A 13,226-nucleotide genomic window follows, 5' to 3' on the forward strand; every position below is an offset into this window, starting at 1 on the left:
ATTTGCAATCACACTGTGGATCATGGTCAAGGTAAAAAAGGAAACGGAATTCATTTTTGGTGATGAATCTTTGTATTCTACCTTTCCTTGGCTGACACAGTGTGTCACTGATTATAAGCTATATATCTTTGATTTTTAAAACATTTTTTATTCTTTTTTTTTCTTCTTGTATGTGAAATATTACTTCATTTTGTTCTATAGCCTTGTGGGTCAGAAATTACTTTAATTGGACCCTAGTGTTTAACATACATATAATAAATATTATTTTTTTTTAAATTTTGCAGTAATAGAAATTTAAAATACATTTTCCCTAATGTCAATGCATACCCCCAAAGCTTTAGACTATAAAAATAATGCCATTGATTGATTAAAAAATTATAGGACTTTGTTTAATGATTATGTCTGATTCTAGGAGAAGGTATTACAAAAAGAACCACTGCACAGTGGCATAGAAACACAAAGCTAATCTGTATAGTTCCTATCAAGTAAAAAGACCAACCAATCCCAGTGGGATTGATGAAATTTTGAGCCAACACAAGAGGACTTGAACTTGTTTGGGATTCTAGGTTGCATCTGTTTGATATATGTCAGAGGCAGTTCTTTCCTGAATCATATTCTACCAAGCACCTAACTTTGGCTGCCATTCTGGCTCAAGTGTCCCTGAGAGAAAAGGTAAAATCAGACCAGGGAATACTATTTCCCAATTTTCTACTGAAATCTAGTCCCTTTTTTTTTCTTTTTGTGCCTCTGGTACTTGCTCCTGCTCCTGCTCCTGTTGCTGATCCAGCCTCCTCTGTTGTCCCAACCATTTGCTCCTGATCTTCCTGATCCTGATCATTCATCCTCCTGCTCCAGCACCAGTTCCAGCCCTGGCCCCTGCTGCTATTGCTGATCCTGTGGTGCTGCTGGTAGCTGCCACCATGTCTTTGGAATTCACAAACTGGGAATCCTTGGAGCCATTCTCTAGGCAGCTGGTAAAAACCAGCTTGTGTTTTGCTTAGGCGACAATTAGCATCCTAACTCTCTGTCCACGTGGCAGAGGAAGCAATCTGCTCCCTAATGTTTTACCTCTAGGGGAAGGAGAAAGAAGGTTACTTGTCTAAACAGGAAATAAAATTGCAAGTGTGGTGCACTTTATGAAAAAGCAGTGCATTACCTATCTCAAACAGCTCACAGTTTTAGGAGGCTTTTTATTCCTACCATTCCTAGGTGCATTGGTACATTCAATTATCTTGCCTGATATTCAGAGGAGAAATTAATCTCCCTACAACCCCTTGCCATTTGAACCTGCCCAGTCTCTAAGATACATCGAATTTGGGATTCCTCCACACCACTTTCAGTGATGAATTCTCCCTCACTGAAAAAAGGAATTTAAATGGATAGAGAAGAAACTTTAAATACTCTGGAGGTGCAATTTTTGACTTTTCAAACTCCATTGTTTTATGAAAGTCTCTCTTTTTTATTGTATTTTGCTGATTATCTGCTTTAAGATCTAATTTTGTTCCTTTAAGTTCATATATTAATCTGATCAATACTGTTCTTTTACACTGAATCATTTTAATCTACTGTGTTATATTTATATATATTCTGTTACCTTTCCCCTCTAAATATACTGAACAAAATAGTGTAGAATATTGTAAAAGCCCACAAACAGTCTTTTCTTCCATTTTGCCTTAGTTAATTGTCACATAGATGATGGATGGACTTAGTCAACCTGGCTAACAATCTTTGGAGAATTTAACGAGTTAAATATCTCAAATTGATTTTAAGGGGTCTTCAGACATGATTTTTAGAATTTTTTCAATAGCTCTGACTGATCATCTTGCCTGCCTCTGATTTATTTGTAACAAGAGGTAAAGGATCCATTTAGTAGCTGAAGTGAAGTGTAATTATAATTCCTACCTCTGCATTTGTAAAAATGTAAATGGATAAGACAAAACAGTCTCATACCAGAGGAGTGGGAAGTTGTTCCTAGGGCTTGATACTCCTGGATCCAGATCCTCCCAGGAGGGAGCATCTCTTATTTGTAACTCTTCAGTTTACTCTACACTTCCACCAGAATTATCTAGATTCTTGGTGATGTTTTTAGAGTCAACATCAACAGTACATAGTTTTGTATCCCTTCTAGATTCCTCTGGGCCATTTTGTAATGATGACAGTAATAGATTTTTTTAAATATCTCAGCCAAGGTTGAAAGAATATCTACACCTGAAAAATGTGTGACTAATATCCATTAGCTTCTAAGTTTTTTTAAATGTTATACAGCAGACTCATGTGAATCCTAATGATAGTGGGTTTGTTATTAAATGGGTTATTATTATTAACTTTGGGGATTTTGATACTTCTTGAATGTGCATTAACCTGTTATATTACTGTTTTATTCTAAAAATCATTTGCAGTCACCCTTTGGATCATGGCCAGGTTAAAAAAAGACATGGATCTCATTTTGGGGGGGTGAGAAACCTTAATATCCTACCTTTTATTAGCTGACACAGTGTGTCAATGATTGTAAGCTATATATTTGTGATTTTTAAAACTTTTTTTATTATTGGCTTTGCTTGCATGTGCAATATAGTATTTTTCTATCCTTTATGTATATGAAGCACCTATCACCAGCATTGAGAAGATTTTTCTTTACCTTTTTTGATTTTGCATTAATATAAGTTCAAAATACATTTACCCTAATGTCAATGCACACCCCCAAAAGCTTTGGACTATAAAAATGCCATTGATTGTTTAAAAAATTATGGGACTCTCCTTAATTGCACAATGCCAAAGAAGAACAAAGTTAAACTGCATAGTGCCTATTGAGTACAAAGTCAAAGAGAACAATCCCAGTAGGGTTGATGTAATTTTAAACCAAGGCAAGAGGACTTGAACTTGTTTGGGATTTGAGCTTGAGGCTGTTTTGACATATGTCAAAGGCAGGTCTTATTTATCTCTCATTCTACCAAGTATGCCAATTTGGCTCCTACATGGCTACCATAAATCTAATCCTTTTTCTGTCTTTCATATTATGACAAATTTTCTGTAGTCTTTGCTACTGATGGGGTAAATGCATAATTGCTTAAACCATTTTAATTGGGCCCTGATTCAAGGACCTATTATAGGTTTATTTTTCCTTTACTTAGAATTTTACTCATAAGACTTTGGTATTTTATATTTCATCTACAAGTTATTTTTTCTCTTTTATTTGGATTTTTTTGATGTTTTTATTTATCTTGCTAATTGATTCATAAACCTCATAACTAAGCCATGCATCCCTAATTGATCCCTTTGTTTTTCAACATCTTCCTCAGGGGGAAATGTATTGTTCTGAAACACAAAGTTTAAATTCTTTTGAGAGAAATTTCAGGATAAAAAGCATGCTACCTCTCTGAATCCAGAAAGTGAACTGTTTGGAGAAAGCACCATGGAGATTCCTGCACAGACCACAAACTGCACCAGAAGATACAGAGTAAAAACTAGGATGTGGTGATTTGAACTGTGTGGGGTTGAATGCATTTGTGTTTGTATGTATACTCTTATACCTAAGGGGACTGCTCCCTAATTGGCTTTTTGTCAATGCACATAGCAATCATTGGTTTGTTCTTTTCCCTTTTATCCCCAAATTAGTGTAATTTAAAAGCTGATTATGTTAAATGATTACATGGGGAGACAAGTCTCCCAAAATGGTCATCAGTGGGGAATTTATAATTGGAAATCTGTCACCCTAAAAACTGCATTTCCTGGGAGCCCACTGACATCCTGTCACTAAATACTTCCTATAGACAGAGGATATTAGGCAGTGGGGTGTCTTATCCCTGCCTATTTGCTTCCTGTTGGTGATGGTGGTAAGTGGGGATTTTGAACAGGTTGATTTAGCCATGGGCATATAATTTTTATTTTGTTATCTTTTTATTCCTTTATTTCTAATGATCATTAATAAAGTTCTCAATATATAATATTTTTATTATTTGATATTAATTTTAAATTTTACAGCACCAAAAGATCCAGAGTGAACTTTGAGATATTGTGAATTTAAGATATGGTGAATTTGAACTTTGAGATATAGTGGAGGGTTGAATGCATTTGTTTTGAATATACACTCTTATGCCAAGAGGAGATTGCCCCCTAATTGGCTTTTTGTCATGCACCCAACATTGGTTTTGTACTTTTTCTCTTTTATCTTCCTGCTACCCCTATATTCTTGTAATTTCCCTTTAAAAACTGTAATATTGTATATACCTCTAGTTAAAGTTATAAGTTGATCATGTTTCCACGATCCCTTTGGGGAGACTGATCTCCCAGAGGATCACAGAGGGGAATGTATAATAAGAAAATTTTGTACCCTTGGACTTCATCTCCCAGTATCCCTTTCCTCTTTCATCCACACCTTGTGTGCTATGTTGTATTGTTTATAAGTTTGCTGGCACTCCACACTCTCTCTCTTTTCTCTTGCAGTCATGGCTGGGTGAACTCATTTTCCTCCTAGGTTTTAAAATTTCCTTTGCTTCAAGTTATTATCAATAAATGTTATAATTATAATGCTTGGAGTATTTGGATATTACTTTTTAATGTTATATGTGATATATGTGTGCATTTGGATGTCAGAGTTTATGAGCCTATATGGATTTGTCTAAGACTATATAGCAGGATCACTGTCTTTTACATTCTGAAGAGACATTGTGCTTCTTCTCCCAGTACACCTCATTCTCATCTAAAAGACAGATCCAGATTTGAGCAGTGAAACTTTATTCTATTCTCAATTAAAGCAGAATATTAACAATGGTCTGCAGGATTCAAGAACTTGATCGAGGGACTTGACTCTGTCCCAAGGACTGAAGCACAACAGGGAGAAAAAGTAGGCTCAAACAGGGATGTGGTCAGAGACAGGTCAGGCTGCCAAGGCAAAACCAATGCGATTGTTGTGCCGGTCAAATTCAACATAAAACTTTCGGATGAAAGTTGCTCCAAGGACCCAAAGAGGTCCTGTTGGTGGTGAGACATCCAGACCATTGATGGCCACAAGGCACATCTGATCACTCTGGTTTTCATCCTGCAAGGAGAGAATAGTTTGGACTGATGCCCTTTAACAAACCTTCATGATCCTTCACCCCCTTCCTCAGATCCCAGCTTTTAGCAAATACTCAATTTAGCTCCTGGTTATGATAAAAATCATAGAATCTTGGCACTGAAAGGAAGAGGATGACAAGATCGCAAAGGCTCAGTTAGAAAGAAGCTTAGAAGGCATCTTGTCCAACCTGAAGGAGAACTCCTAATGTGATATTCTTGACAAATACCCTGCCTTATGCCAAAAGCAATCTAGAAGAGAGGAACCGATTGCTTCCCAAGTCACCCATTCCACTGTGGATTAGCTATTAGTATCAGGAGATTGTTCTATATATCAATCCTGCTAGTTATAAGCTTTATTCGACCTCTTTAACCTTCTGCCCATCTTTCCTAGCTCTTCTGTTTGGAGTCAAGCAGAAACACACCAATTCTTCTTCCTCCTGTTAGCCCTTCAAGTACATAAAGGTAATGATCATTTCCTCCACCAAAACTCCACCACCAGCGCTCCCCCCAAACTCTTCTCTAGGCCAGACATCCCCAGTATCCTAAACTGATTTTTTGTACCAGCCTATTTGTCCTCCTCTGAGAAATCTCCAGTTTATCAATGTCCTTCCACCAATATGGCATCCAGGACTAAATGTAGCATCCCCGATATTCTGATCAGGACAGAATGCAGCAGAGCTAGTACCTGCCTTCACACTGTAGCCTAAAATGGAATCAGCTTTTTACCCCTTGCTCTATCACCCTTTTGACTGATTCTGAGTGTACCTGCACTGAATCTCTCTGATTTTTTTTTTGTCAAATTACCTTCAATCTACCTCTTTCCATTTCCTTGGGAAGTGTATTGTTGGAGCCTGTGTGAAAGACTTCACATTTATCTCTATTATTGACTGAGCCTTGAGGTTATCCATTTCAGAGGTACCAAACACTGCTGTGAAACACATATAAAGACCCCAGTGCTACCTGAACTAGTTTAAAATATAATTAGGAGGAAGCTAGGTGGCTAAGTGGTTAAAGAACCAAGCCTGGAGATGAGAAGGTCTGGGTTAAAATCTGGCCTCAGACATTTCCTAGCTCTGTGACCCTGGGCATGTCGTTTAACCCCCATTGCCTAGCTCTTACCACTCTTTTGCCTTGGAACCAATACAGAATATTGATTTTAAGACAGAGGGTAAATTATTTCTATTGTAATTGAGGGCACCTACATTAGTAAATAGATAGAGTCAGACCTGGAGATGGGAGGTCCTGAATTCATGATATTTCCTAGTTGTGTGACCCTGGGCAAGTTGCTTACTCCTGTTCCATAGCCCTGATCACTCTTATCTTTGGACCAATACACAGTTTTGATTTTACGGTGGAAGATAAATTTTTGGGATAGAAGGTACATTTTTAAAAAAATATAACCTGGGGCAGTTAGGTAACTCAATGGACAAAGAATCAGGCCCAACGATGGGTGGTCCTGAATTTAAATCTGACCTCAGATCTTTCCTAGCCATTTGACCCTAGGCAAGTGACTTAACCCCAATTACTTCTTAGCCCTTGCTGTTAGAACCTGATTCTAAGACAGGAGGTAAAGAGTTTTTTTTTTTAATGTTATTAGGAAATGTTTAACAAAATAAATAAATAAATGCACAATATAATATAGACAATGTCAATTTATTGCTTTTGAAGTCAATATGGGTCCCATAGGAATCCTTACTGTTTAAATTGGATACCACTGAAGAAGTCCAACTCCCTGTCCATTTCCAGACTCTATAAAAACTCTTTTTGTTGGTTCCTTCTTTCTAATAACTATTTAGCTTCTTTGAGATGTACTCACATTTTCATTTCCTAACACTTATTCATTCATCAAACACTAAATATCTACCATTATACTTTCTCAGAGACCCTTGCTTTTATGGCATCTATCTCCCTCTTCATTGAACCATCTTTTCAGACCCCTGTAGAGCTCTCCCACCTTGGCTTCTCCCTTCCCCATAAATCCCACTATCTTCTAATTTCCTTTCAACCTGTTAAATTCAGACACTGATATTCATTTAACCATTTTAAAACTCTAATTTTCTCTCTTAGAATAAATAAGGTGGAAGAGCACTAAGAGCTAGGCAAATAGGGGCAAGTAACTTGCTCAGGGTTACATAGTTAGGAAGTATCAGAGACTAGATTTGAATCCAGGTGCTCCCAATTCCAGGCATGGTGCTCTATCCTTTGTGTTGCTACCTAGCTGTTCCCTGCTGTTCATTTATGATGATCAGTCTTCCACCCCTAAACCCACTCCATACCCCACTGATGGTCCCCTCTTAGGGAATAGCCTCCAGGAAAATTCCCAGCCTAAAGCTATCTCAATAAATGAGAACAAATGTCAAGTGCTTTATAACTCTTAAAGGGACATATAAGTCTCATTATTTCCTATCACTTCCCCCAGGATGGGAATTACAAATCCTCTCCAGAAATACACATCTGTCTTTCTTCTAGTTGGGATGGGAAAAGGTCAGAAAACTAAGGCCCAGGAGGAAATAGAACCTAGAGTGACTGGCCCTGTCAGGAAGGAGACCACCTCCACACTCTTAACCAGTGACATCTTTGGGCAGATCTGCTTTCCTGAGCAGGTCTCCCCTCTACCTTCTTCTTTACCCCACCTTCACAATTCTTTGGTACTTGGGTTACCCTAGGAGCTAGAGGCAGCTTAGTCTATTTTTAATTGAACCATTGACATTTCAGAAGAAGTTCTTGAAGTGATCCCATGGTGAAGCTCTTAATAATAATCAATAAAAATATAATAAATGCCTAATATTATGAAATATAAGTACTAAGTATCTTTCCAAAGTACCTCAATGCTCAGATATGCTGTGAAGTAGCTAATGAAAGCATTATTTTCATCACTTTATATTGAGGAAACCAGGGACAATTGGGAAGTTAAAGAGTTCTCCGAGAATCAAAGATCCACAATCTTTTTACCACACCATGGTCGTGGTTCTCTTGTTCTGCCATATGGATAGCTTTAAAACAATCTTTTTTTTTTCATTTAAAATTCTTACCTTTTCTCTTAGTATCAATTCTAAGACAAGACAGAAGAGCAGAAAAGTCTGAGCACTTGGGGTTAAGTGATTTGCCCAGGGTGACACAGCTAGGAAAAGTTTGAGGTCAAACTTGTACTCAAGTCCTCTTGACTCCAGGTCTGGCTCTCTATCTCATGGCTGCCCCTATTTAGTAGAATCTTAATGTTGGAAGCATTTTGAGAGATAATAAAGGCTAACTGTCTTATTTTACAGGTAAGAAAGTTGAGGACCAGAGAGGAGAAATGAATATTCAGCTGACCAGCAACAGAGCAGCCCCTAGAATTAAGGTTTCTTAATTCAGTTGATTTCAGCAAACCTGAAGCATATATGACTGCTACACTATGCTATAGGTGCTGGCAATACAAAGACAAAACAATAACCAGGACAGCACTAAAGGAGCCCCCATTCTTCTTCTTCTTCCTCTTCTTCTTCTTCTTCTTCTTCTTCTTCTTCTTCTTCTTCTTCTTCTTCTTCTTCTTCTTCTTCTTCTTCTTCTTCTTCTTCTTCTTCTTCTTCTTCTTCTTCTTCTTCTTCTTCTTCTTCTTCTTCTTCTTCTTCTTCTTCTTCTTCTTCTTCTTCTTCTTCTTCTTCTTCTTCTTCTTCTTTTAATCCTTACCATCTGTCTTGGTACCAATACTATGAATTTGTTCCAAGACAGAAGAGTGGTAAGAGCTAGGCAATGAGTGTTAGGCGACTTTCCCAGGGTTACCCTGCTAGGAAGTGTTGGAGACCAGATTTGAACCCAGAATCTCCCATCCCTGGGTCTGGCTCTCTATCCATTGAGCTACCCAGCTGGTCCCTGGAGCCCCCATTCTGATGATGACATAACACACACCTGGATGAACAGAGGCAAGATAATTTGAGAAGAGAACACTGACAACTGGAGAGGAGAAGGAAAAGTTTTCATTAGGAAGTTGTACTTGAGATGAGCTTTAAATGAAGACAAGGACTTTAAGAGGTGGAATTGGAAAGGGTTGGAATTCTAGTCATGGGAGACCAAATCTGCAAAAGCATAAGATGGAGTTCAGAGTTTCCAGTTTGGCTGAGCTATAGAGTTGGCCCAGGAGTGAACTATGCACTAAGATTGGAAATGATAGGTGGGAGTCAAACTGAGAAGCCTGCATTTTATCAGAGAGGCAGTATGGTAGGCTATAAGGTTTATACAAGGCATGATAAATGTTAATATTTGCAAAAGCATGGCTGAGTCAGAGCTGTGCCTTAGGAATATAATTTTGGTAGTGGTGAATAACATATTGGAGAAGGATGAGACTAGAACCAAAGAGATCAATTAAGAGGCTTTTGAAGAACAGATATTGAAAAATGGAGGGGAAAATAAATTAGAAACAAAACACCTTACAACAATGATAAATAAAACTAAACGCTGAAGACTAATAAAATTGATAAACCCTGATTAAAAAGAGAGTAAAAATCAAATCAATTAGGTAGAAAATGAAGAAGGTGAAATCACAGGAAAATCAATAGAAATAAAAGGAATCATCAGAACACAACGCGCACAATTGTATGTTAACAAAACTGAGGACAGAAAAGAATCATTTTTATGCTTAAAATGCTATAAAGTGTGGGTATAGTTGGAGACCTGTTTTTAAATAAAAAAGCAGCAATCTAAAACCAAAAGATCATCATCATATGTAATGGGGATACACTAGGATTATTTTTAATGAATACAAAAGAGAAGCAAGGATGCACTCTCTCTCCACTATTATTTGATATAGTTCCAGAATGCTATCAATATTGATTAGACAAGGGAAAGAAAGAGAAGATAACCCTATCTCTGTTGATATATTGGGTTTGTTGGAAAATCCTAGGAAGAGGCATGCTTGGAGATAGGAAATTCTGGGTTCAAATTTGACCTCAGATACTTCCTAGCTGTGTGACCCTGGGCAAGTCACTTAACAACATTTACCTAGCCCTTACCATTTGGTCTTAGGGTTGCTATTAAGAAAGAAAGTAACTATTAAAAAAAGTAACCAAATTATAAAGATCAAAAAGTTCTTAAATGAAGATAAATGAGAGGACACCCCCAATCATTAGGATAATAAAAATACTTTATCAACCTTACTGTTGTATAAAGACAAGATTATCGATTAAAATTGAGCCCACAGGAACTGAGATCAGAGAAAAGTATAGAAAGAGAGGTGGCTGTGTGGATAGAGTGCTGACTCTGGAGTCAGGAATACCTGAGGTAAAATTCACCCCGATACTAATTAGCTGTGTGACCCTGGGCAAGTCACTTAACTTTTGTTTGCCTAATCCACTAGAGAAGGAAAGTGAGAGAAAGTATGGAAAGATGAGAGGGACCAGAGCAGAGCTCTTTCCCCATTTAGCTGTATTACCTTTAGCAAGTCCCTTCATGTCTGAGCTTGTTTCCTCATCTGTCAAATGGGGATAATATTTATATACAACCAACCTTACAGGGTTGTTGTAAGAAATGTGAATTATTTCTACTATCCCATTCTTCTGGGTAGCAAATAAAGTACTTAACTTAGAGGTAGGAAGATCTAAGTTCAAATCCCACCTCTGACACTTAACTAGCTTTGTAACCACAGCAATTCACTTAAATTCTCTGAGCCTTAGTTGCCTTATCTGTAAAATGAGAGTTTTGCCTAGATGTCTATTAAGATCTCTTCATGCTTTTAAATCTGTGACCTCCTGATCCCATTAGGTCTCTGATCCTGAGTTTCCTCATCTCTTAAATGGAAATAAAACTTATATACTACCAACGTTCTAGGGTTGTTGGGATACATATACTTGATAGCACTAACACTTTGGGGATCGTTAGTAAATGAACCATGTTTTATGGAGGAAGCACAGGAGTACCTTTAACTCTCTATATTCACCACTCCCCTACCCTGGTTTTTGGCCATGAAGCTGATTCCTAAATCCCGTGGCCTCACACTTCGAGCAAGACAGAGAAAGAGAGAAAGAGAGAGAGAGAGAAAGAGAGAGAGAGAGAGACGGGGGGGGGAGGGGAGACAGACAGACAGACAGATAGACACATAGAGACAAGAGACAGACAGACACATAGAGACAAGAGAGAGACAGAGAGACAGACAGACAGACAGACAGACAGACAGACACATAGAGACAAGAGACAGAGAGACAGAGAAAGAGTAAGAAAGAAAGAGACGAAGAGAGACAGACAGAGAAACAGAAAGAGAATGATCCAGAAGCTTACCTCTAAGACATAGTCAGAACCTTGGAGTGTGAAATCTTTGCCATCAAAGTTGAATGAGATATCTGGGAGCGTGGATGCCAGGTCACATTTTACAAGATACTGTGGGCATAAAGGGTCCCAAAGCTTATGTGAGTTCCAGGCATTCTAGACTTCACATGTGTACAGATCAGTAAGGAAGGGCTTGATGTGTCATCTGGGTCCCCTTTCTTAGTGTTAGTCCCGGTTCAGTTTACATAGTCAGAATAGAAAGTAATCTCAGAGGTCATTGAGTTTCACCTCTAATCTGAATAGGGAGCTCCTCTGCCTCTATAGGGGCAGCAAGGGGAACGACTGTTGGGCCTGGAGTCAAGAAGACTCATCTTCCTGAGTGTGGTCTCAGATACTTAATAGCTCTGTGATCCCAGACAAGGTACTTCATCCTGCTGACCTCAGTTTGCTCATCTGTAAAATAAGCTGGAGAAGGAAATGGCAAAACCACTATAGAAGCTTTGCTAAGAAAAGCCCACATGGGAGCATGAAGATTTGGACAGGACTGATGAAGACTAAGCAACTGCCTCTATAGCACTGGTGTTAAACAGAAGAGTCGCAAATTAACATTATCTATGTTGTATTGCATTTTTATCTATTTCATTAAACATTTCTTTTCAATATTTGCCAGTTTCAATCTCCAGCATAAGTATCAGGTGATTATCAAATGATCACTTGCTTCCTCAGGTAATAGGGGATTCATTTTCCCTTGAGGAAGCCCAAAGTAGAATGGCACTTTGGGGCAGCCCTCATTTTTAGGACATTTTTTCATACATTGTGCTGAAATTTTGCTTGACTACTTCCAATCCTTGCTCTTAGCAATGGCCCTCTGGGGACAAGTAGAACTAATTTTTATTTCTCTCCTAGTTGATAATCCTTGAAATTAATATATATGTATATATATATATATAGTATATATGTATATATATATTGTGAATTTCAAAACTACTCAACCCTGTTCAAACCATTCTTTAGAGGATGGGATTTGGCTATTTCCTGATTAATAACAATAGAGATACTTGGAATGACAGAATCAGGTCTTGGAAACTACAATCTCCACCCTACTCAAGGTAACAAGATTTAGAAAGGGCTGCAGCAAAGCTCAAGATTTAATTATTTGAGAATATGACCTTCAACAGACATGTGCAAAGGAGACAGACCTCTGGGCAGTCCTGGGTTAAGCTAGAGCCACCATTGGCACAGGTGAGACACAGGAAGTGAGGTAGAGGAGAGCTGGGACTTCCTGTGTGGAGGGAGAGTGTGGTAGTTGGAGCCTGGTGCTTGGAGTGGAGGAGCTCAGACTGTTTCTCCATTTTGGTCACCTGAGTGATAGGGACTGATCTCTTTTCTTTGCCTCGGCTATCCAGGGCCTTGGGCCTTTGGCTCAGCCTGAGCAGAGTGGGTATTTAAGCCCTATTTCCTTCTCTCCCTTTTCCCCTCTCTCTCTCCCTCTAATACTTTTCTTCCTCCTGTTTGTAATTAAAACACCATAAAAAGGTTGACTGCTGACTTGAGTTTTCATTTAGGAATTACATAGCTGAATTCCTTGGTGACCTTAAATTAATATATATCAGTCTTTTAGTGTGATTTCCATATCACAATATGTATATATGTATATTACATATAAATGTTTTTTTCATTGTAAATTCTACCTATTCCAATATCTGGATATTATAGAGGCAGATTTGACTCTTATCTCACGGAGAATTTTCTAACAGTTGAATTTTTGGTTGTTGTTCAATTGCATCCAACAAACTCATCATGACCTGGTATGGGGTTTTCTTGGCAATACTGGAGTGGTTTGACATTTCTTTCTCCAGTGGATGGCAAACAGAAGTTAAGTGACTTGTCCAAGGTCACACAGCTAATAAGTGCCTGAGACTGAATTTGAACTC

General features: G+C 38.2%; 1 protein-coding gene across 2 annotated transcripts in view; it reads right to left on the reverse strand.

The window, feature by feature from the left end:
- Positions 1-4,717: 4,717 nt before the first annotated feature.
- The window catches only part of LOC100017048 (renin-like), a 49,469-nt gene continuing 40,960 nt past the window's right edge, over positions 4,718-13,226 (reverse strand). For both annotated transcript variants that reach the window (XM_007481208.3, XM_001370692.4), the window contains exons 8-9: positions 11,305-11,403; positions 4,718-5,038 (exon numbers count right to left, since the gene is read on the reverse strand). In XM_007481208.3, the coding sequence (XP_007481270.2) occupies positions 4,877-5,038; positions 11,305-11,403 (261 nt within the window). In that variant the 3' untranslated portion in view covers positions 4,718-4,876. The remainder of the gene's footprint in view (positions 5,039-11,304; positions 11,404-13,226) is intronic.

Source organism: Monodelphis domestica, chromosome 2, assembly GCF_027887165.1.
Source record: "Monodelphis domestica isolate mMonDom1 chromosome 2, mMonDom1.pri, whole genome shotgun sequence".
Taxonomy (NCBI): Eukaryota; Metazoa; Chordata; class Mammalia; order Didelphimorphia; family Didelphidae; genus Monodelphis; species Monodelphis domestica.